Below are 24,227 nucleotides of genomic sequence, written 5' to 3' on the forward strand. Positions count from 1 at the left end.
CAGCATTTCCCCTTGTGCTTATTATGTTTAACGTCTTTTCTAGGTGGGATGTGGCTGATAGCTGAACCAATTGTGGCAATGTTTCACATTTTGTTGAAGAACTATATGTAGGATAGTTTGCATTGGATAGAGAAATCTTTTTTTCGACGTAATGGATGGAGAAATCTACTGGAAGGATTGTCATATTTTGTACATGCAAAGCTGTCATATTTTGTACATGCAAAGCCAACAGTGACGTCTATTTTGTGTTTGTAGGTGGTACTAGATTAGATTGGGTGGTTGTGGTGTGGGCATGTGACATGTATTTCTTCAATTGAAAAAAAAACAGAAGTATTTTGTGATACATGATAGGATTAAGTCATCAAAAGTAAATTAATTGTGCTCTTCTTTGATAAATAGATGTGTTCGTTTCATGATTATTAGTCTAATTGGTGCATTTGACAATGGTACACTCGATGCAATATATTATATTGTGTTTTTTTTAAAAAAAAAGTTGATTTGGTTCTCACTGTCTAATAGTATGCTGATAATGTTCTAATGTATTTGGCAAACTAGTCCATAGATGTAGGACCCACATATGGGAGTCCATAGTTACAGAAACCACCATAACGTAAGTAATTTAAGGTGGGTCCCACTGAAGATAAAAAAAATCAGCCGCGACTTATTCTCGTTTCCTTCGCGCGGGTTCGAGAGTTCGACTCCTCTTCTATCGCCGCCCCCAAATCTCGCCCCATCCTGCGCCGCTGCACGACCTCTCCGCCACCGCCGCACCAGCCCTCACCACCGCCCCCGATTCCTGACAAGTCCCCACGCCGCCGCATGCCCTGTCCGCCGTTGCCGCCGCCCCCCAATTCCTGACCTAAAGTCCCCACGCCGCCACTGCACACGCTATTTTCCGCCGCCGGCAGCGCACCAGCCATCTCTATCACCCTCCATATCCTGAGGTGCACGCAGCATCGCTCCTCCCATTGGTCTTCCCCTCCGTCACCCTGGATTGCTCACTCCTCGTTTATGTATTTTTTTTTCAGTGCGGCTACCTTCACGATGGGCTCAGATCTAGGCACCACGGCCTCGCGAATTTGCTCTGGAGGCTGCGGCGGTGCACAGATGGAGATGAAGGCGAATGACCGTCGACGGGTAGCCGGAGCAGAAGCTGCAGCACGCATGCACCTGGACCATTGGGTACATCTGGTATTGTTCCTTCCTATTCGTAGTCAATTGTTCTTTTTTTTATTATTTTTTTGTTATCATGATGCTTCCTGTAGTACTCAATAATACTCATATGTACATCTCTCCTTTGCGTGAATATTCACGTAAGACTTAATTCATTTTCTATAATGAGGACAATTAAACGCATGCCTTTTACAGGAACCTTGATAATTAACTAGTCAAGTACAAGATTCATGACAAAGTAAAAGTACTGACGATAATCCTACTTACGAATACAAGTTATGGAAAACAAACTGACAATCCTAAATTACATGGCTAAGGCAAACTGGCAAAGTAAAAGGCTGATAGGCATTTTTTTCTCATGGTTGCTGTCGATTATCACCAAACTTTTGCCATATATGCTCTATCAAATCTTCCTTCAGACGACGATGGGCTTGTTGATCACGAATTTCCATATCTTTTTCTAGGACCTCTGAGAATCCATGGACTGGTCCATGATCAAGTCCTGTTAAATGCGGGGAATGTCCTTGTTCATATGTGTTGTCATCGGGTATGTCGTAGATGCCTCTCTCATTCTCTACTATCATGTTGTGCAAAATAACACATGCATACATGATATCTGCAAGTTGTTCCCATTCCCATAGCCGTGCTGGGTGACGTACGATGGCCCAACATTTTTGCAAAACCCCGAAAGCTCGTTCCACATCTTTTCTTGCTCCTTCTTGATGAGCTGCAAACAATTTATGCTTAGCACTTAGAGGTCTGTTGATTGTTTTGACAAATGTGGCCCAGTCTGGATATAAACCGTCAGCTAGATAGTATCCCATATTGTATTGTGTCCCATTAATACTGAACTGAATGGCGGGTGCTCTGCCTTGTAGCTGTTCGGTGAACAATGGTGACTGGTCCAAAACATTAATATCATTGTTTGAACCAGCTGCTCCAAAAAAAGCATGCCAAATCCATATGTCATAAGATGCTACCGCTTCTAGCATTATAGTATGTACCTTATAATCACCACGTGTAAATTGCCTCTTCCATGCTACTGAGCAATTCTACCACTCCCAATGCATGCAGTCAAGACAACCCAACATCCCAGGGAATCCATGCCCATGTGCTACTTGAAGTAAACGTTGAATATCTTCATTAGTAGGCTTTCGTAGATATTGTTAGCCAAATATAACTCTTACACCCTTAGCAAAATAAATCAAACACTCTAGTGTTGTGCTTTCAGCGACCCCAAATGTTTCATCCATAAGATCAGCTGGTGAACCATATGCTAACATTCTGATGGCAGCTGTACATTTTTGCAGTGGTGATAGACCCACCTTTCCAAATGCATCTCGCCGTAGACAAAAATATGGAGACCAGACACCTAGAGCTTCAACTATGTGCAAAAATAGATGCTTTCTCATGCGAAATCTCCTACGGAATTGATTATCGGTGTACAAGGGATTGGCAGAATAGTATTTAGCAAACAATCTGTTGTGATCATCTTGATGATCTCTATTGATGTACCTCCGTGTGTAGCCCCCACGCCGAATAGAGGTACCAGCTGATTCTGCTTCCAATTCAGCCCCCAGCTCAGCTTCAAGCTCTACCTCAAGCTCAGCTTCAAGCTGAGCCTCTGTAGACTCATCTGAATGACTAGATTGATCTTGAGAGTCACTGGACATCTTCTTTTTTGGAATGAGGGAGTGTGTGTTGTATGAATGAGGGAGTGGTGTCCTAGACTGCATCTCATATTTATAGCTGCTAAATACCAATAGCTATCTATTGCTTTATCTCAACAGCTATATTTTGTTTGCCACCTTTCTCAACAGCTATATTTTGTTTGTCTTTTTCTCAACAACTGTACTTTGTTTGTCTTTTTCTCAACAGCTATATTTTGCTTTATGCCCTGTTCCACAACAGTTATAATGTACTGATATTATTTTACAACTGATATTATTTTGCTTTATGCCCTGTTCCACAACTGTCATGGACCTTGACATGGATCAAAACTAAGGATAAACAAAGGTGATTTCTCTACTGTTCAATATGATTAATTTGGCTTACACATACACTAACAACATGGCCATACAATATAGAGCATCGACCTGTTACAATAGCTAACTTAAGGGTTACAAATAGACTTACAACACTTCTAAATATGAAAATTACACTTTCAACACCTCTAAATATGACAAGCACAATAGGTAATGGTAGTACAAGCATCACTTGCTGATTATTTACTCCCCAGCAAGTTCTTTTGCTAATTGGTCCAGGACTCCTTCATGCCTCTTGTGGTGTGCTTCACTGAAGTTTGAAGTATCTTTCTCCAACAGTTTTAAGTAAGTCTGGTACTTCTTCTCTTTTGCTGATTTTATCATTGCTGTTGCTTTAAGTGACATAGCTTCATGATATAGAATCATATTCTGACTTGGTTGGTTGCCCAAAGGAGATGGTGCAGCATCTTTTCCTTTTCCTTTTAGCCCGGCCTTTGCTTTCTTCTGTCCATCAGGGCGCTTCTCTTTGCTAATGGTTTCCTCCTGTGTCTTGGTTAGATGAAGAAGTGTATGCTTCTGATGATGAAACCTTGGTCCTCTTATTTCCACTATCCTCTTGGACTATTCTACACCATTTAGGCAAATCCTTGACCTCTCTCCACATGTACTCCAAGGTGAAAGGTTTGTCCTTGTTTTCTTTTTCGAATATCGCATGGGCTGAGTTCATGACCATGTCATCAGATTGCCCACTCTTCCAGGTAGCTTTAAGTCTACCATATACTCCACAGAACTTTGTTATATCTCTCTTCACATCACCCCAATGTGTCTTCAGTTGCTTGACTGACCTCTTGTGTCCATTTGTTGGCGCGCTGGTGTTGAACACATCAGCTACAGCTTTCCAGTAAAATTCTGATTTCCTGTCGATGCCTTTTACAGGATCAGTTGAGTAATGTATCCAATAGCTAAGAAGGTGTAGATTCTCTTCTTCAGTCCAATTTATGCGTGTACGCCTCTGTTGTCGAAACGACAACCGCATACGTCGAAAGACGTGGTTACTCAACAATGGTTGGAAAAGAAGTAAAGTGTATTAATTAGAGAATTTTTCTTGGGATCCCCTTATTACATGGCCCTATGAGACTATTTATAGCCCCTATTACAGGTTCTTACTACTAGGGTTTTGGTTATACAGGGAAATTTACATGGTTACCCCTATGAAAGGGACATTTACATGAGTACATAGTGTAATGAGGTTCAAGGGCCCTTGATGGGTCGTCAGGCGATCGTCGGCCCAACAGCCCCTAGGCTTGATGGGCCGGAAAGGCTTCTTCGGCCCGAGCTTTGCTTTGGCGAAGTCGTCCCCCTTCAGCATATACTCTTCGCCCTGCATCCTTCGCCCAAGAGGCCTCTAGCTTGGCAGAGTACCCGCGTGATCCCTTGCCTCTCGTCGTCCTTGTTCCGTAGTCTTCACCATGTGGGGACTTCGCCCCGACTAACTTTGACGTCTCGGGCTTGAATCCCCACTCTTCGCATAGCTTTCGGCAGATTTTGGTCGAACGGCCTCATGCCATACCGCCAACAAGCCCCTCACGGGCAAGGGTGAGATTGGAGCTTCGGCCGAGACCGTGCAAACCATGTGGTATGGTATGTGGCGCCCCCTTTCGACCGATGCTCCTTCCAAAACCTTCATTGTTCCTACAAATAAAGTTTATTGTCTTTGCGGCTGGTATTGTTTTGCCGCTCTTCGCCTCCTGCAGGCGGTTGTATATTATTTTTATCTTTCCCGGGCCGAAAGGAACAGTAATGGGCCTTCTCTTTGTGGGCTTTTTACTATGTAGCTCGGTCGATAGGAATTTACCGTTTCGCCTACCCTCGCGACACGTGGTGCTTTATTACTGGTGGGTAGGTGAACCGTTGCTTGGGTGGGCTATATATTCTCCCCCGTCCTCTTTTCACCACCAGACTTGTCACTTTCACCGCTCGCGCTCTCTTCCTCCGTTCTTGCTCTCACGGCACCCTTTGGCCCTTTAGACCTTTCGTTCGTTTCCTTTGTTCACCACTGCACACACCCTTCGTCACTGCATACATCCTTCGTCATGGCTCCCCGCAAGCCTAACCCCTCTTCGGCGAAAGGGCTTGACCCCGGCCGGATTGACGACGACACCACCGCCTACTTAGGGATTTCTCTCATAGATGACAGTGAGCTGGCGAAGTTGGTCAGCTCTGGGGCGTTAGTCGAGGGACAGGCTTTCGCCCCGGGGAAAGCCGTTGTACCGAAGCCCGTCGACAACTGGACGGTGGTGTTCGCCGTGTTTTTCGAGGCGGGGCTCCGGTTTCCGTGCAACACGTTGTTGCCGGAGATTCTTCGCCTTTTCCAGGTAGAGCTCCCACAGTTAAGCCCATCGACGCTGGTCCGGATCGCTATCTTCGACTGGGCGTGCCGGACTTCCAGTTTTGAGCCTAGCGCCGAACTTTTTGGCGCCATATTTTTCGCCACCGTGAATTCGAAGACGGTGATTACCCCGGCTGGGACGAAGAAATCAGTGTTCGGGAGCGTAAACTTTAATGTTCGCCCCGAGCGGTCCGATCTCTGGCCAGTGAATGCCGCCATGTCGAAGTGGGACCGCCATTGGATGGCGAGGTGGTTTTACCACACCATCCCCTTCGAGGCTGGTTCTGACTCAGCGAAGGCCCTCCGGTGCCGGCGTAGGGCGATTGCGCCGAACCGAAAACCCAAGATCGCTGTGGACGGCGCTATGGAGGCGTGATTCGCTCTGCTGCGTAAGGTTTGCTTCCGCCTTAGTTGCCGCGACTTGGTGGAGGAATTCTGCATGCTTCGCATCTTTCCCCTCTCTCAATCATGGCAAGTCGCAGTAGATCAAGGCGAAGAGGTTGATGGTTTGCCGAAGTTGGTTCTCCCCGAGGGAACGAACGGTAAGAGTGCTCTTTCGCTACGCACTCCTGCTTTTGTTATTTTGCTTTGTTCGACGCTTGATGTGGCTACACCTATTATTTTTGTAGTGTTGACCCTCGACCAGGCTGACGCCGAAGCCCGTAGGATGATCGGCGACGTGTCAGTCGTCGAGTATAGCCAGCTGCTGACGCGACAAGCAGCTGGCCAGGCGAACCGGGTTTACAACGGCGAATTGCCTCCACGGGTGAACCCCCACAAGGCGGACGACGATGTAGGACCTTCGCGAAAGCGAACGCGTGGGCAAGTGAAGCTTGCCCCTAGGAAGCGAAGGGTTCCTGCTTCGTCCGATTCCGACGCCGATGATGAGGAGGACGTCGAAGAGCGTGACGACGAGGAGGAAGGAGAGGAAGATGAGGAGGCGGAGGTCGTGGCCGAAAAGGCCGCGGACGGGGCAGTCGAAAACCGCGTCGACACCCCTGGCTACACTCCTACTCCAAGTCCAGGTCACAACGAGACCGGGGTGGAGTCGAACAGCTCCCCCCTTCGCCGAAAGGATTTGGATGGGGCGAAGGCGCTAATTGCGTTTTCGGCAGGCCGGGCGGCGAAGGGAGGTCCGGTCAAAAAGATCTCCAAAAAGAAAGGACTCGTCGATGTCGCTCGCGTCTTCAGCGACGACGAGTCTTTTGAAGAGACTCCGACTTCGCCCACTGGCCGCAGCCTGGACCTTTCGACCGCCCCCATTCTTTCCATCGGCGCTGGTGGGGCAGGCGGTAGCGCCGCCGCCGGGGCTTCAGCCTCCGCGGAACGAATCGTGGCAGCTGCGGCGAGGATCTTCGGTAGCCCTCTGCGTCAACCGGTTGTTTCACCACTAGTCAAAGCGAAGGGGAAGGGTTCGGCCGTCGAAACATCTGCCTCGGAGTATTCCCTTGCGGCGCCCCATTTCGCCCCTGGCGATTTCGAGACCCGGGCAGACCTTATTCCCTTTGTGGAGGGAGTAAGCAATCTTGTCTTACCTGCCAGCACCCTGAGCTTATTCACCGAATTGAATGAGTTCGATGAGGGGTGTTCTGCTATTAAAAGCTTGGCAGTTCGGGTATGTTTTTTCTCTCTTCCTGATTTTCCTCTTCTTTTTTACATGTCACATAATTAACATTTGTTCTCTTTGCCCATTCCTACCTTGCATCCAGATTCTTGTAGCTCACTATTCGACAGAGTGAACCGTGCGGGCCCGTCTTGACGGATTCAAGAACCGTCTTCGGGCCAAGGATGACGAAATAGGCCGCAAGAACTTGCAGGTGGAGGCCCTCGCCAACACCCTGAAAGAGGCGAAAGCCGAAAACAAGCGGCTCCAATCCGAGTTAGAGAAAGGAAAGGAAGCTAGGGCCGAGGTCGATCGCCTCAAGGCCGAACTGGAGAAAGGAAGAGAGGCCATAGCTGAGGTTGATCGCCTCCAGGCCAAATTGAAGAAAGAAAAAGCCCATTCCGCCGTGCTGACGGATTATTATAATCTTACTGAGCCAAAGATGGAGGCTCTTCGCCTGGAGGTCAGCAAGGCCGACGCGAACGCTGCGGCGGAGTCACAGCAGTTTTCGCGGGAGATGGCGAAAACTACCGAATCCGCGAGAACGACGTGCCAAACGCTTCGCCTCGCCCTTACTGACATGGGTGCAAAGGTGCGAGGGGTCCCTGCCGAAGATGCCTCGGCCTTCGACTTCTCCGAGTGGACTCAGCAGGCCGGTGGTTCGGTTTCGGACTTCACCACTGCGTACGGCGATTGCTGTGCGCGCGTATCGGTGGCCTTTACTATGGGCCTTCTGCAACAGTTCGGCTGCGAGCACGTCGCCGAGTTCCCTAACTATGCGAAGGGGGACTGGGAGATCAGTGCGCAGAACATTTCGCCCGCGCTTCGTGCATGGCGAAAACAGTTCTGGCAGAAAGACGGCCGGTCCACCGCCAAGACGCGCCTTTTGGAGCAACTCGCGAAGGCAAAGGCGGCAAACCGGTGCGAAGAAGAGGATGCGACAGCCGAAGGGGGTGGAGGCGATGCCCAGGATCACCCAGAGGTGTGAGGCCCTCCGCCCCTTCCTTAGATTTTTGTAGTTTCCCTTCTTCTTTTTGTGTTTGTCGGGAATGGCGAACGATGTATATTCGGCAGGATGCCGCTAACCCTCCTTATTGTAGCCGAAAAATGGCCCCTTGGATATTTTGAATATATGATTCTCTTAGCCACTTTTTTTGTGGTCGAAGTCTTTGGCGTATTTATGATTATACCCATTTCGCATTATGCAATATTTTCTCTTTTTTGGCCTATTCTCACTATGCAATTCGTCTTTTGCCCTTTTTGCACTGTCTACCAGTGTGTTCGTCGAAAGTTGTGCATCCGGCCTCCTTCTGAGAGTTGGCGAAATCAAAACGAGAAATTTGTGGCATTTAAGGATTTGCCGAAGGTGCGATGCCTATTTCGGCCTGTTTATCATGAAATGGTGATAAACGGCCGTAGCTATAAGGTTTTTAAGGTTGTCGGGTGGCTTCGGGCGCACCCCAGGCGAACCTTAGAAGACTACGATCTTGTCCATTCAAGACGTTTGGAGGATATGGCTCGCTTTTGGCGAAACCATCAGAAGACTGATCGGCAGGAGGCGATCTCCCAGCGTCGTTACAGTCTAGTCTGTGTTTCGCCCCCTTCTCCTCTTAGGGTTGTGTATGATATTAGTAGTAATGACGAACCTAGTTCGCCTGATTATTCCTTACAGAGAGAGAGAGTGATCGCGGGGGCGAAGATGTAATTTATCTGCAAGCTGGGTTGTAACGCCATTGCTCTTTTCCTTTCACTTGTATCATTGTGATGGGTTTGTATTCTTCGATACATTTTTATTTAAAATCAATAAAGGTGCGTTTTATTTCCTTTTCGCTATCTTTGCATTGTCACTTCGCGTGCTTTTCGTTGGGTCGGAACGTGTCGGCCCCTTTGCATATATTAGCGAAATAGGTTTTGAGTTTTCAGCATTCGGCTTTCATTTTCGATCCGCTTTGTTCTACGTTGTAGGAAGCACTCGTACTTTCCTTTTGATCGAGTGTAACAGTGTTCGACTAGTTCTCCGAAACAAGCTGTTGCGGTTTCAATCGTTCGGCGAGCGATGCTTCGGCCGATTCGTTTCGCCCCCCTGGCCTTTTTCGCTGATCAGGCGTTTGCCTTGGGGTTTTTCCGCAAATTATCAATCGCACAAACAAATAAAAAGAGGGCAGAGGACAGAGATTTTATACTGGTTCGAGCCTCCGTGGTGGATAATAGCCCTACATCCAGTTTTTTGTCTTTTTTCATTTTCCTCTTTTTTTTTCTTTCCGAAAAGCTTACATAGTGCCGAAGGGCTTACATAACGATATATACATTTTTACAAGTTGGCGATTTGGGTGCCACCCGTTCTAGACATAAAAACGTTTGAGAGAGGCAGCGTTCCATGAATGGTCGAACTCTTCGCCTTTAAGTGTCGCCAGTCGAAAGGACCCCGTCCTGGACTTGTGCTTGATGAGGTATGGTCCTTCCCACTTCGATTCAAGCTTGCCAACGGCTATCGGGTTCGCCTTTTTCCTTAAGACAGGATGACCAGGCAACAGCTCCGTCGGTCGAACTTTTTTGTTGTAAGTTGCCGAAGTGCCTGTGGCATACTTGCGCATGTGCTCGAGTGCTTCGACTCTTACCCCCTCCAAGAGTTCGAGCGACACCTCGCGCCCCTCTTCGCCCCTAGAGAACGTCACCCTTGGTGAGTTAGCCCCTAGCTCTGTTGGGGTCATTGCCTCATCGCCATAAAGAAGCATGAACGGGCTGAACTTGGTTGGTCTTGTGGGGGTCATCCGAAGGGCCCAAAGAACAGATAACATTTCCTCTGGCCATTTGCCCTTCGCTGCCCCCTCAAGCCTTTTCTTTAGTGCTTTTAGGATCTTACCATTTGTACGTTTGGCCGCCCCATTTGACTGTGGGTGCGCGACCGACGCGAACCTGATTTCCAGGTTAAGCCCTTCGCACATTTCTCTGAACTTGTTAGAGTCGAACTGCTTGCCATTGTCAGTGATAAACTCTTTTGGTACTCCGAAACGGCAAACAATGTTTTTCCATACAAACTTCTGTACTGCTGCCGAAGTGATCGCTCCGAGGGGTTCGGCCTCAATCCATCGAGAGAAGTATTCAACGGCCACAATTGCGAACTTGTACCCGTTTCACGCCACCGGGAACGGCCCAATGATGTCCAGTCCCCATCTGGCGAAGGGCCAGATTGGTGCGATGGGCTGCAACTCATACTGGGGCGCGGCTTGGCTTCGGCCATGACGCTGGCAACTTTCGCACTTCTTGATTTGTTCAACACAGATTTTCAACACAGTGGGCCAATAAACTCCTTGTCTAAACACTTTGGAGGCAACTGTTATTGCGGCTTGGTGCACACCACAAAGCCCCTGGTGTAACTCCTTCGCCATTTCCTTGCCTTCGGCGGAAGAGATGCATCGGAGCAAGGGTTGAAGTACCCCGGAGCGATATAGCTGACCTGAGACCATCTTATACCTTGTGGCTCTGAGTTACAAGCGCTTTGCTTCTGCTTCATCTTCCGGAAGCTAGCCAGTTTCAAGGTATTTCACAAACGATGTTCGCCAGTCACATGGATCTTCGCCCAGTTTCGCCTGGTCAATTGTCATGACCTCCAGGCTTTCCACAGGCACACTTGGTGCGTATAGGATTTCAAAAAAGATGCCTGGCGAATGTGGGCCTCCACAGGCAGCAGATTTCGCTAGGGCGTCTGCTTCCTCGTTCTGGCCTCTAGGTAAATGTTCGACCGTTATGCCGGTGAAGCACTTTTCCGTGGACCGAACGGCCTCCAAATACCACTTCATTCCTTCTTCTTTTGCCTCGAAGGATTTGTCAACATGCCCTGCCACTAGCTTGGAGTCGGTTCGGATTAGCAAGCGCCGAACCCCTAATGCTTTCGCCTTTCTTAGGCCAAGAAGAATGGCTTCGTATTCTGCTGCGTTATTGGTTGTGTCGAACTGCAGCCTTGCAGCATACTGAATCGGCACACCATTCGGCGAAGTGAGCACTGCCGCAATGCCTGCCCACCTGTGCGACCACGAACCGTCAGCGTACATCACCCAGGGCTGTTCGACAGGCTCGGGCTCAAGGGCGAATGCTGGTGTCCATTCGGCTACGAAGTCAGCTAGCACTTGAGACTTGACAGTAGTGCGGGCGACAAAATGCAAGTCGAAAGGGGATAGCTCTGCTGCCCACTTGCTGAGCTGGCCAGTAACTTCCTTGCCTCGGAGTATTTCGCCAAAAGGGTATTTCGATGGCACCATGACTTTGTATGCCTAGAAGTAATGCTTGAGCTTGCGCGAAGCCATCACTAGGGCGTAAGCGAGCTTTTCCATTTCAATATATCTTGTCTTCGCTCCTTGCAATGCTTCGGAGACGAAATAGACCGGCTTCTGGCCTGAATCTGTTTCTTGGACGAGGGCAGCACTGACTGCCACTAGCGAAGCTGCTAGGTATAGTAGCAGTTCGCTTCCTGGTGCTGGGCTGATCAAAGCTGGCGGGCTTTGCAGGTATTGCTTTAGCTCGTTGAACGCTGCTTGGCATTCGGGTGTCTAGTTGAATTTTCCCGCGCCCCGGAGGGTCATGAAGAAGAGCAAACCTCTTTCGGCTGCCTTTGAGAGGAATCGAGTGAGTGCCGCAATTCGGCCCGCGAGCTTTTGTACTTCACGTACGCTCGACGAAGGCTTCATTTGCTGAATGGCATCGATTTTCTCCGGATTCAACTCGATGCCTCTTTCAGAAACAAGGAAGCCCAACAACTTGCCTGCGCGAACGCCGAAAACGCACTTCTCAGGATTAAGTTTCATACCCGCTGCGCGCAAGTTGTCGAAGGTCTCCTGCAGGTCGGACGCGTGGTCAAAAGCCTTGTGGCTTTTTATGACGATGTCGTCGACATAAGCCTCCACGTTTCGCTCCAACTGCTTGTACAGGACCTTGTACACCAGCCTGGCGAAGGTTGCTCCGGCATTCCTCAGGCCGAAAGGCATCCTGAGGTGGCAAAAGGTGCCAAATGGTGTGATAAAGGCTGTCTTGGGGATGTCGGTCGGGTTCATGTGGATCTGGTGATAGCCGGAATATGCATCTAGGAAGCTCATGAGCTCGCAGCCAGCTGTTGAATCCACGAGATGGTCGATCCGTGGTAAGGGGAAATCGTCCTTCGGACATGCTTTGTTTAGGTCTGTGAAATCAACACATATGCGCCATTTGCCGTTTGACTTCCGGACCAGCACTGGATTCGCCAGTCACTCAGGATGGTCGATCTCTTGGATGACCCTAGCCTTGAGCAATTTTTGGACTTTGGCTTTTGCTGCTTCTTGGCGATCAGCAGACATCTTGTGCAGCTTCTGTTTCCTTGGCTTGGCATCCGGCTTAACTGCCAAGTGATGCATGATGGGATCTGTCGAAACACCTCCCACCTGATCGGGGCCCCAGGCAAAGATATCACTGTTTTTCTTGAGTACTTCTAGGATGCTTGCCGCCACTTCTTCGTCCATGTCGCCCCCCAGCGATACGAGCTTTGCGGGGTCGGCGTCATCAATCTGCATCTTGATTATCTTGCCGTGAGGGGCAGGCTTTGGCGCGTGTTTCACCCGGTCATGCAGTTCAGCCTCAACATTATGTACTGTTCTGTTGATTATGGCAAGATCGCCTTTAGAAGCGGCTGAAGGCTGAAGCCCCTTGACCACTATCACTCCCGTCGGGCTGGGCATCTTGAGCTTGAGATAATTGTGGTGGGAAATAGCTTCGAACTTGTTCAAGGTTGCACGGCCGAAGATGGCGTTGTAGTTGTAAGGGATGTCGACAACGTCGAACAATACTTGTTCTTCGCGCCTGTTTTCACCTGTGCCGAAAGCTACCAACAACTGTGCTTGGCCAAGAACTTGAACTGCTTTTCCGCCGAAACCACGGAGCGAGGCTGGCGCTGGGGTAAGGGCTAGGGTGGGCAACCCCATCTTGGCATATGCTTCTGCAAAAATGACATCAGCCGAACTCCCTCCATCGACTAGGATTCGCCGGACCTCGAAACCAGCTATCTCGGCTGAGATCACCAGAGGATCTTGATGCGGGAACATTACTCCTTCGGCATCTTCTGGCCCAAAAGAGATTTGCTGGTTCAGATACTGTGGAGCCCCTTCGCCTGCCGAAGTGATATTGTGGATCGTTCGTAGCTGCATCTTCTTTTGTCACTTCGATAGTTGGATTGGCGGGTCAGCCCTTGTAATCACTTGGATTACTCTGCGCTGTGCATCTTGGCGCTGTTCGGCAGGGGGTGCCTATTCTTGAGCTACTTCGCGAGGTGCTTCGACTGCTGCTCCCTGCTGCGGCCTTGGATCTTGCGCGTTGCCACGTTGCCGAATGTTTTGGCATTGCTCCGTGGTGTGCGAAGAGCGTCTGTGGAAGGCGCAGTAGAGGTATTTTCGGACCTTCTTGCGGACAGGCTACTGATGGTTGCTTGCTTGCTGGGCATCGAATTCCTTGTGGAGGGCTTGCACTTCTTCGACAGCCATCACAGTCTTGCCCGCACAGTCGGTTCTGAACTTCCTCCAGGTCATGGGGGCTTGACCTTGCTTTGGCGGTTGTCCTTGGATCGCTGGCTGGGGATGGCGAACAGTGAGAGAAGGTGGTTCGGCAACTTGAACTTGTGCTTGGGCTTGAGCAGCGGCGACGGAAGCCTTATCATACTCAGCTTGTATAGCTTGCCATCGCTTGGAATCCTCCTCGCCCCTTGCGAACCCGTCAATGATGCGAAGTAGGTGCTCAAGTGTCTGTGGCTCCTTGTTGGCGATTTTTCTTGTGAGTTCGCCCTCGAGTAGACCAGCCGAAGCGGCGTTTATGACAGACGCCTCGGTTATGTCTTGAACTTGGCACTGGGCTTGTGAGAAGCGACGCATGTACTCCCTTATCGACTCCCCCGGCCTCTGGCAAATGCCGAGTAGATGCTGCTGCGTCTTCGGCTCCTCATAGGTACCTAGAAAGTTAAGGACAAAGACATCGCGCAATTGCTCCCATGAGTAAATGCTATTGGCTGGCAGATTGAAATACCAAGAACGGGCGATGCCGTCTAGAGCGAGATGTATTACCTTTGCCTTGGTATTTTCGTCGCCATGAGCCGCTTCGATCGCAGACTCATAAATGGAGAGGAATTCCTTTGGGTCAGTTTCGCTTGAGTAGCGTGGGACGGGTGGGAACTTGAACTGGAGTGGGATTGGACGGTTCTTGATTCCCCCACTCAGCGGTAGCCCCTTTTCGCCCCCCGCCCTGTTCACGGCACCTTGCTGCGAGTACGGCGTGGCAAAGGGCTAAATCACGGCTTGCGCGTGAGGTTGGGCCATGGCATTCGGCTGCCCCGCTCCGATTGGTAATGCTTGCTGAGCCACCATGGAGGGGTCGAAAGTTGGCTGTGACCATGTCATGGCGACCTGGTTTGGTGCCTGGTTTGCTCCGAAGCCTGACATTGGTGCTTGCGGCCGAATGGTTGGTGCCTGAGCAGCATTGATGAAGTCGAACTGCGGTCCTTGACTCCACGGCGAAGCCCCTTGACCTGGCCGATTCGACGGCAACCAACTAGGCGCACCTTGACTTGTATTCCCCTCCAGGTGAGCCGAAGGGGCTGTACCTGAAATGTTGTGGGGTTGGCTAAGCTGCTGAAGGAAAGCCTGGAGCTGCGCCTACAGAGCCGAAGCCCCTTCTGCCATTGTTTGTGGTGCTTGGCCAGGCGGTTGAGGGTGTACTTGGGCAGCGACCGGTTGAGCTTGCAGTTGCATGTGAGAGGCCGGATGCGCTGCTGCGGTCGATGGTTGCCCGGCGAAGTACATTGGTGCTTGCGCGACTTGTGCGGAAGGGGCTGGGTCGGCACTTGTGGATAGACTTGTGGGATATAGCCTGCTGAATACTGGAGGATTGGAGCCGAAGCGACCTTGGACTGTCTTGCCGCCTCGTATGCTTACTGTTGTTCTTACATTTGGCGAAGCATGTCTTGGAGTCCCGTCATGTTTTGTTGCATGGCTTCCATGTCGGCTTCGGTTTGTGTTTCAGGGTTAGGGTTGACTTGGGCTTGCACAGGAGTGAGCGCAGTTGGGGCCGCTGCCGGCTGCGACGGAGCGGCTTGGGGCACCAGCAGTTGGCTTGTCGAAAGGATCTCCGCCCTGGTCTGGAGTGCCCTTGCCGCCGCCGCCGCCGCCGCCTTCGCCATGTCAGCCGCGTTCGGCACCTGCACAGAGGTGGCAGGGGCCGAAGGCGGTAGAGATGGCGCAGGTGCAGAACCAGATGGCGCTCCTCCATCTTCGGCAATGGACGCCGAAGGCTCTGCTCCCTCTTCGGCGGCTATATCCGCCCCGGCGTCGCTTTCCTTTCGCCTTGTAACCTTCTCCTTCACAACCTTCTTTGGTGGCATTCGCCCTCAGTGGTTTCGCTCGGAGGTCCCCACGGTCGGCGCCAGCTGTTGTCGAAACGACAACCGCATACGTCGAAAGTCGTGGTTACTCAACAGTGGTTGGAAAAGAAGTAAAGCGTATTAATTTGAGAATTTTTCTTGGGATCCCCCTATTACATGGCCCTATGAGACTATTTATAGCCCGTATTACAGGTTCTTACTACTAGGGTTTTGGTTATACAGGGGAATTTACATGGTTACCCCTATGAAAGGGACATTTACATGGGTACATAGTATAATTGAGGTTCATGGGCCCCTGATGGGTCGTCGGGCGATCGTCGGCCCAATAGCCCCTAGGCTTGATGGACCGGAAAGGCTTCTTCGGCCCTTGCGGGGGCGAGCTTGCTTTGGCAAAGTCCGTCCCCCTTCGGCATATACTCTTCGCCCTGCATCCTTCGCCCAAGAGGCCTCTGGCTTGGCAAAGTACCCGCGTGATCCCTTGCTTCTCGCCGTCCTTGTTCCGTAGTCTTCGCCATAGGGGGACTTCGCCCCGACTAACTTTGACGTCTCGGGCTTGAATCCCCACTCTTCGCATAGCTTTCGGCAGATTTTGGTCGAAGGGCCTCATGCCATATCGCCAACAGCCTCTTTGGTTCTTCTTCACTACTGCTGCTTGACTCTTCAATTGTGACATGTTGTTTCTCTTTTTGTCTTGCAGGGCATGGAGAACTAGACTCGGATCCATGGGAAGAAGTATTGGCTGCAGCACCAACTGCAGAGCTAAATTGCAGCACATATGGTGGCCTGTTGGCTGCAGCTCCAAACTGCATAGTTGGTAAGGAACCAAAACTCTCTTGTAAATGAAATCATTGATAGCTTGATGGAGTATGTGGCAGCCAGCTCCCTTGGTGTTGAACGCCTTGAAATCTTGGAGGAGAGTGACCAAAGGGTGGCTGATTTATTGGAGGACCAAAAGGGTTGAAGTTTTGCAGATAATTTGGTGATGCAAAGAGAAACTGAGATTGGGGTGTAGGAGGTGAGATATGGTCACTACTCTCAGAGTATTGGCTTGGGGAGTCTTGATTTGTGAAACTTGAGATGCTTCTATGGGAGGGATCCATTGGAACTAGTTGTGTTCTAGCAAATTGATGAATGGAGATGGTGTATGTTGCTTCAGTTTTTGTAGGCACAATGTTCAGGGGTGTATGTATGCTGTTTCAGTTTTTGTAGGCACAATTCAGGAAGCCAACGGCCAGAAGCCAACGGTTACAACTTGTTTTGTTTAATATTTTATGAACAGTACCACTGTACAACTATGTTTTTTTATGGTCTTCTTGCCTAGCCATAGTGCTATGGGCAGCTTTTGCTATTTCCCTCCTATTGACTACTTCCACAATGTGGTTAGGTAGCTGAATAGATTATTTTATTGACTATGGACTGGTTTTGAACAACATTGTTGATGCCCTAAGCTGGTAGACAATCTACTAGGAATAGTTTGTTTGCCATTAATACATGGTCTGTCGGCACAAAAACAAAAGAATTGTTGGCACTCTTCTACCGGTGAAAAATATATGTAAAAACTTTTGTCAACTGCTAAACCCCTGGTAGACACTCGTGGCAGAATTAGTGTCGGTAAAGGTCTTTCCCAACAGACTAATAGTTGTTTATCCCGCTAGACCGAGTGCTTCTATATCTATGTTATAGTGTAGTGCGTGTTCAATAATTCGCGGGTTCACTTCTTTAGAAATTAAGTTAGAGGACTTTGGAACTCACAATTTTTAAAACATGTGAATAGAAAAGATGTATGATTAAAATGTCATGTCACCTTGAATCCAAGAAATGAAAAACACTGGAAAAACTACATAAGGAACTGTTTAGATGCAGCACATGCAACCCATATGATTTGGAAAAGAGTGATAAACACAAAAGGAAAATTTCAAGAGGTCAATGCTTATGCTAAGAATTCTACAAAATTCGCATAAAACATTGCCATTCCATCGGAATTTCATAGCAATTTTACAGATCCAATCCTTTATTCTTAAAGGGTCTTATAGGACTTTTTCCTAAATTGAAATTACTCGTTTATTCCCTTTGTTAATTCGAAACAAGCCCTAAATAGAATTACCGAGTATCCACTGAGGCCTTGACCCCGTTGACCGAGTGTCCATTAGAGCACCCCACATATATTTTGCATTTCAGCACCTTCTATTATTAATTTATGTAGTGATCCAACATTTTGCACTAAACACCCTAAAATCTAGAAATAATATAAAATCTCACCCTATCCCCACTCATGCGTCATGCCCTCCTCGCTCCTCAGCCAATTCCCACCCGATCCCTCTCCCCTCGCCTCCTCACCAGTGGCGGTGCCAGCATCGTCTCTCCCTTCCACCTTTCGCCGGCGCCACCTCACCCCTCCTTCCTCTCGTCAACGCCTCTCCCTCCCCCAACTCGCCTCCAACTCCGGCTGCCACCGCCTATTGCCTCTTCGGGCTCTCCGAAGCAAGGAAGCCTCCCCACTCTCCAGTACGGCCGTCGTCCCCCTCCTCGTTGCTTGGATAGGGCAGATTGAGCCACCCTTTCGGAGCAGGTGCATATCAAGGTGGCGGTAGTAGACATGGAGCTCGGTGGCGACAAACTTGGAGCTCGGCAACGATGGATATGGAGCTCAGTGGCGACAATCTCGTTGTCCGTGGCACTTTCACTGGCTCCTTCTTCCTCTCTCTCGTAGGGAGATGAGGTTCTTCTTGGGAGCTTACGCCAGTTGCCTACGTGGAGTGAAATCTCCTCGATGAGACTAAATGTCACCTAGGTGCATTCTGAATGAGCTTATGAAAAGTAGTGCGAAGGTAACGATTTGGCCGTTGGATCTTGCGATCGTATAGGGTAGAATTAAGTTTGTCTGTCAAGGTTAAAATCACCACCACCAATCTTCATTTTTTTTAAGTACTAAATTTGTTTCATATTATAAATTGTTTGATTTTTTTTCTTAGTTAAAGTTCTTTAGGTTTAACAAAGTTTATATAAAAAAATTAGCAACATATATAACATTTAGTTTTATTAAATTTAACATTGAATATATTTTAATAATATGTTTATTTTATATTACAATTATTAGTATATCTCTCAATAAACTGATTAAGAAAAAATCCAAACAACTTGTAATATAAAATGGAGTGCGCACTGGGGGCAGTATTCATTGCCGGGCACACACCAGGCCCACGCCTGAACGCCCTCATCTCCTCCTCTCTCTCCCCGACTGAAAAGTAGGGCCCACACAAAATTCCCTCCCTCCGACTGACAAGTGGGTCCCACATAAAAGTTCCTCCCTCTGACTGACAAGTGGGCCCCACATAAAAATTTTTCCGCTCTCTCTTCCACTTCTCCAGTTCCAATCCAACCGCATTCCTCTGCCCCCCCCCCGCGACACTGACACGCGGGCCCCACCCCCGACCCCCCCGGCTCGATCGCTTCCCCCCGCATTTGGCTGCCTGCCCTGCCCTTGCACCATCTCCCTCCCCCTCGCGCCCCCCAACCGCATCTCAATCTCTCTCCTCTCTCTCTCTCTCCAGCTCGCCTCCCCCTCGCCGGCGACGAGCTCTCCCCCGGCTAGGGTTAGACCAGGTGCCCCTCTTGTCTGCGGCGGAGGAGGTGGGAGGAAGGATGGAGGAGTCCGTGGGCTCGCGCGGCGGCGGCGGCGGCGGCCTGGACGCCCAGATCGAGCAGCTCATGGAGTGCCGCCCGCTCTCCGAGCCCGAGGTGAGCGCCGCCACGCCACGGCTTCCTCTCTGGTGCCGGATCCGCCCTATGGGTTTCAGCTTCTCCGCGGAGGCGGCTGCTAGGGTTATCTCGGTTTTGCGGTTCGGGTTCGGTAGATCTCAGGCGGAATCTAGGAATTATTGCGGGGGGAGGAGGAGAAGGAATAAATGGAGGAGTAATGGCCGGATCGGGGGGATTTGGGATACGTCGATGTGAGCTTTTGCATCAGATGCCGAATCGAATCTCTCTCGGGCGGGAGACATATGCGCCTGTGTCGCTTAAATCCGCTTGCTTTTTTCCTTTGTTTTTGGATATATGCGATGCTTCTGTTTTCTTTCTTTTTTAAAAAAAAATTCGGTGACATGCGTCATGCCTTGGGTTGACCAATGGAAATGTACTGGAATCCGTGAGTCTTTTGCCTCTGGTACTAACTAACCAAGGCCCGCTTTCAGGTCAAGACGTTGTGCGAGAAGGCGAAGGAGATATTGATGGAAGAAAGCAACGTTCAGGTACGGTGGAGCTCTCCTGCGATTATGCCATGCCCTGCAGTATGATGATGGTATGCGTGCTGGGCTGAAAGTATTGATTGCCGGTTGCTTCTGATAAAAATGGTGACTGTGTGTGTGGCTCTAATCAGCCCGAGTAACACCAGCGATATGGTGACTGTGCTGTTTGTAGTTGGCATGCTCATTTCAGTTTTTATTGTGAGAGGATCTAGCTCGATATGGACATGAAAAATAATGGTTTTTTGCGGTATCATGCTTTTCCCATGCAAGAAGTTGATATTTTTTTTATTTATTACTACCTCCGTTTCAGGTTATAAGATTTTCTAGCATTGCCCACATTCATATAGATGTTAATGAATCTAGATATATATGTGTGCCTAGATTTATTAACATCTATATGAATGTGGGCAATGCTAGAAAGTCTTATAATATGAAACGGAGGAAGTATCTGAGTGGGATTGGTATGAAGGTATCTTCCATCTGCGGATTATATTGTTACCGTCAGCACATTCTGTATGCTGGTGGGTATTGGGAAGATATCTAGTGAAAAATGTGGGGGAAGATCTGAAATTAGGGTGAGTGACTTTCAAGCCCATCACAACTCTAGGGTGTTTACAACAAGGATATGTTTCACCCCTCCAGCCAGCACGCTCATATACCCAAAACTGCGATGTTTTCCTTCTGTACTTGCTCACCTTTTTTATTTCTTCGAGCTTCAATGGAAACCTACATAATAAGATAATTTTCTTATTAAAATTACAGAGAACCTTATAGCTTCAGTCTGGACATAGCATAGCCGCTCACATTTTGTTTTCATCTCTAGCAATTTAAATGTGTATAGCTACAACCAAAAGGGTGACTTATGTCTGGTATTCCTTATTTTTTGTCAGCACAACTAATTAATCATTGATTGCACCACAAAGAACAATCTTTTATGTATATGCGACTAAGACAAGCATGGTGATGTTCTGTACTTGTAACTATGCATGTTGAGGGGGCACAAATATTTTACCCAATGTCAACATATTAGGTATGCCTTTATGTTATAAGGTCTAGGAAAATATAAGATATGACTATAACCATTTGTTTACTTTACATACAGCCAGTTAAGAGCCCAGTCACAATTTGTGGTGATATCCATGGGCAATTCCATGATCTAGTAGAGCTCTTTCGGATTGGTGGGAAGGTACTCAATCCATTGGCATTAGTTTTGTTTCTTTCTGCTCTCTTTGGTCTTTGTTTCATGCTTTAAAAGCTGACATTTGTTTTGTACTGTTTACCAGTGTCCAGATACAAATTATTTGTTTATGGGAGATTATGTAGATCGTGGCTACTATTCTGTTGAGACTGTTACAGTAAGTCTCCTGAGTTTTGATTTTGTTTGCTGAAATTTTAATTGAAGTTCAACAATGTCATGCTTATGGTTTGTTTGTTTACGACGTTTGGCCCTACCATGTTTTACCATGTGCATCATGGTTTGGCAGCTCTTTGTTTCAAACCTAGCAGATGTATCGGCAATATTTGTGTTTAAGTTAATGGTATTGAAGCCTAATTTCTTTTGTATTACTTGTTGACATGATGTGGTACCATTGCCCAGCTTTTGGTTGCACTGAAGGTGCGCTACCCACAGCGGATTACAATCCTTCGTGGAAACCATGAGAGTCGGCAGGTATGTAGATTTCATCATGCCCATGAGATGATTCTATTGTTTGTTTTCTTTTCCCGCCCTCAAATAAATTTAAAACAGAAACCTTCTCATTCTAAAATGCAACCTTTCTTCTTAAACCATTTCTTCATTTGGACTCATCTAGATGATGTTTGCTCTTCATTCCATCTTTGTTTAAACTGTCTTGAAATCTTCAATAATTGCAGATCACACAGGTGTATGGATTCTACGACGAATGCCTACGAAAGTGAGTCAGTTTAGGTGCTTGAAAGTCTACTTATTCTGTATCTATGCCAAAGTTAATAGTTTGGAAAACTCTAGTCTATCTAAGTTGATTTTTGTAGTATTGACTTGTGAATACAAAGTGGACAAGCTTGATTTTTTTTATTGATTGATCTTGTTCTGCTTTTTGATTAGGTATGGAAGTGCAAATGTCTGGAAGATCTTCACCGATCTTTTTGACTATTTTCCATTGACAGCATTGGTGCGTGCTCAACTTGTAGTCCTCTTCCTTCTATGATTTTTTTTTCTATTGTTCTTTTAAAATTGACATTCTGTATGAACATTGCTCAATGTTCTATACGAAAATCTGAAGCCAATACCAGATTAAGTTAGTCTCAGATGAAACCCACTTATTATCATCTATGCATGTGCTACTTTATCAACTTTTGGCAACCACTACTCTCTAAAATAAAATCTGGCCTCAGTAGTCTAAACGTGTGTCCTCTTTGGACTGATTAGTTTCTGGTGCTTGTAGATAATTTTTGGATTGTTTCTTGAATGAGTTTTGTCTCCAAGGGGGTCAATAATGCTGGCATCCCTTGTGTCACTGCCTTAATTACTGATTAAGCTTTTCCTCTTCCTGAAAACCAAAATTGCTGTAACAACTGTAGGCAACCAAGTGTTTATGCAGCCATAATTGTTGGTTCTTTCCTGTTCCTTTTGTTTCCTGGAGTTGATAATATATGTGCAAGACCAGTTGAAATTCTTTATTTGATCTATCATTTTTTACCTGTTGATTGGCCTGTAGAATTTTAACTTGGTGTTTCCTCTTAATAACCAGTTGATGTTTCTGTTCTCGCTCAGAAGTTTAGAAATCATTTTTTATTTGTTCAGAAAATTTTATTGATGTTAAATTATTGTCTTGGTTGAAGGTTGAATCAGAGATTTTCTGCCTCCATGGTGGTTTATCGCCATCAATCGACAATCTTGATAGTGTTCGCAGCTTAGATCGTGTTCAAGAGGTCCCTCATGAGGGACCAATGTGTGATCTTCTATGGTCTGACCCGGATGATCGATGCGGTTGGGGCATATCTCCTCGTGGTGCTGGCTACACTTTTGGCCAGGTACTAAATACTCTATTTTCCATTAATTTTCTTTCATCTATTAATAGACTATCTGTTCTGTTCTCAACCGTACACATTCAATTTTTCAGGACATATCGGAGCAGTTTAACCATACCAATAATCTCAAACTTGTAGCCCGGGCTCATCAATTAGTTATGGAAGGATATAACTGGGCGCACGTAAGTTGCTTAGCATAGATTTAAGAGAGAATTTCTTGTGTACCCCTGAAATTTCACCTAATCCCTTCTACGCCCTTGAATTTTGCTCATTCCCTTGCATACCCATGAATTTTAGTTTTGATCTCTTCCATGCCCTTTCCGCTAGTTGACCGGGCGTAGAAGGGATCCAAACTAAAATTCAGGGGTACATAAGGGAATGAGCAAAATTCAGGGGCATATAAGGGATTAGGTGAACTTTCGTGGGTACATAGGGAATTTTCTCATTTTTCTAGATTTAATTTTGTTGTTGATTTTGCTACCGAACTAGCATTGTCTTATTTATTCTTCACCACGCACAGGAACAAAAGGTCGTGACCATATTCAGTGCACCTAATTATTGTTATCGCTGTGGCAACATGGCATCCATCCTGGAGGTTGATGACTGCAGGAATCACACATTTATTCAGGTGCATACCAATTTATTCTTTCTGATCCCCTTTTCCTATTATGCCAAGTTTTGTTTTACTTATGATATTATTAGCCAACTACATGTAGCTTACACATTATACAGGTATGGTAAATTGTAAATACCAACTGATTTAAAAACAGATTAGTAATGTTGTTGGATCAATTCTCTTTTGCTGTGCTGTAACTGTAAAAGTTGTAAAAATAATTCCCTGGGATTCAACTTGGATTATTCTTGCAGTTTGAACCAGCTCCTAGGAGAGGTGAACCAGATGTGACACGGAGAACACCTGATTATTTCCTTTAAATTATCTGTTGTAATTTGTATTGTTTTGTTTCTTTTGTTTCTCTAAGACCGCAATAGTGAGTGCTGGTCAGTAAAATTTTGTTGGATCCCTTTGGTAACTAAACTGGCCAGCGATAGCATGAGAATGCCGATGCCCAAAAAAAATGTGAAACTTATGCCCCTCATTGATCATTGTGAGAATGGTGCTGTCATCCAGGATGCAACGCATTGCATACGATTCAGTCTCTTACCCACCCTTCCCAAGCCATGTTTAGGTGGCATTGTGTTGACAGATATCAAAATTCCATTTTGGTATAAGCTGCTTGAGTTATGTATTGGCTGGTTTTGTAACTGATGTGCTTGGACCTTCTATCATTAATGACAGACAAGCTGATCTCTCGGTTGCAAATACTATAAGGTTAGAGTGTCTTTGATATAAGCTATTTCTTCCGCTTATGCAAAACCTGACAAAACAGATTGTGGGCAGTATTTTGGGTTCTAATTTGACAGATAGTGCTAAGTG

The 24,227-nt window shown here is 47.5% G+C and overlaps 2 protein-coding genes and 1 long non-coding RNA gene across 7 annotated transcripts; 2 read left to right on the forward strand and 1 right to left on the reverse strand.

Annotated features, from left to right (window-relative positions):
* Positions 1 to 652: 652 nt before the first annotated feature.
* On the forward strand, positions 653 to 16,887 carry LOC4348598 (uncharacterized). 4 transcript variants are annotated; one of them, XM_066304768.1, is made up of 6 exons: positions 653 to 944; positions 1,029 to 1,191; positions 1,638 to 1,720; positions 3,179 to 3,189; positions 16,237 to 16,353; positions 16,415 to 16,887. In XM_066304768.1, the coding sequence occupies exons 3-6, from the start codon at positions 1,683 to 1,685 to the stop codon at positions 16,498 to 16,500; spliced, it is 252 nt and encodes an 83-aa protein (XP_066160865.1). In that variant the 5' UTR covers positions 653 to 944; positions 1,029 to 1,191; positions 1,638 to 1,682; the 3' UTR covers positions 16,501 to 16,887. The 4 variants fall into 4 exon arrangements, 1 of the variants encoding a protein (XP_066160865.1); XR_010737026.1 differs by lacking the exons at positions 1,638 to 1,720; positions 3,179 to 3,189; XR_001540682.3 differs by lacking the exons at positions 3,179 to 3,189; positions 16,415 to 16,887 and having other exon boundaries at positions 16,237 to 16,377.
* On the reverse strand, positions 1,297 to 2,831 carry LOC112936557 (uncharacterized). The gene is made up of 2 exons (XR_003238833.2): positions 2,689 to 2,831; positions 1,297 to 1,900 (listed from the first exon to the last, which is right to left on the reverse strand). It is a non-coding gene; the product is annotated as an uncharacterized lncRNA (long non-coding RNA).
* A 2,144-nt stretch (positions 16,888 to 19,031) lies between the features above and the next one.
* Positions 19,032 to 24,156, forward strand: LOC4348601 (serine/threonine-protein phosphatase PP2A-4 catalytic subunit-like). Of its 2 annotated transcripts, none has more exons than NM_001423026.1 (11): positions 19,032 to 19,277; positions 19,730 to 19,786; positions 20,886 to 20,969; positions 21,067 to 21,138; positions 21,381 to 21,452; positions 21,656 to 21,696; positions 21,867 to 21,933; positions 22,604 to 22,795; positions 22,885 to 22,974; positions 23,313 to 23,420; positions 23,660 to 24,156. In NM_001423026.1, exons 1-11 carry the CDS (start codon positions 19,182 to 19,184, stop codon positions 23,723 to 23,725), a joined length of 945 nt encoding a protein of 314 aa, NP_001409955.1. In that variant the 5' UTR covers positions 19,032 to 19,181; the 3' UTR covers positions 23,726 to 24,156. The 2 variants fall into 2 exon arrangements, with proteins under 2 accessions (NP_001409955.1, XP_066160535.1); XM_066304438.1 differs by having other exon boundaries at positions 19,730 to 19,836; positions 23,660 to 24,118.
* Positions 24,157 to 24,227: the final 71 nt, after the last annotated feature.

The sequence above is a fragment of the Oryza sativa genome, chromosome 10 (assembly GCF_034140825.1).
Source record: "Oryza sativa Japonica Group chromosome 10, ASM3414082v1".
Classification (NCBI taxonomy): Eukaryota; Viridiplantae; Streptophyta; class Magnoliopsida; order Poales; family Poaceae; genus Oryza; species Oryza sativa.

Coding starts and splice junctions, on each gene's coding strand:
- LOC4348601 (NM_001423026.1), top strand. CDS start 19,182: ATGGAGGAGTCCGTGGGCTCGCGCGGCGGCGGCGGCGGCGGCCTGGAC. Junction 19,278..19,729: donor GCCCGCTCTCCGAGCCCGAG/GTGAGCGCCGCC, acceptor GCCCGCTTTCAG/GTCAAGACGTTGTGCGAGAA. Junction 21,934..22,603: donor ATTTTCCATTGACAGCATTG/GTGCGTGCTCAA, acceptor TCTTGGTTGAAG/GTTGAATCAGAGATTTTCTG.
- LOC4348598 (XM_066304768.1), top strand. CDS start 1,683: ATGCGGGGAATGTCCTTGTTCATATGTGTTGTCATCGG. Junction 16,354..16,414: donor AGCTCCAAACTGCATAGTTG/GTAAGGAACCAA, acceptor AGTATGTGGCAG/CCAGCTCCCTTGGTGTTGAA.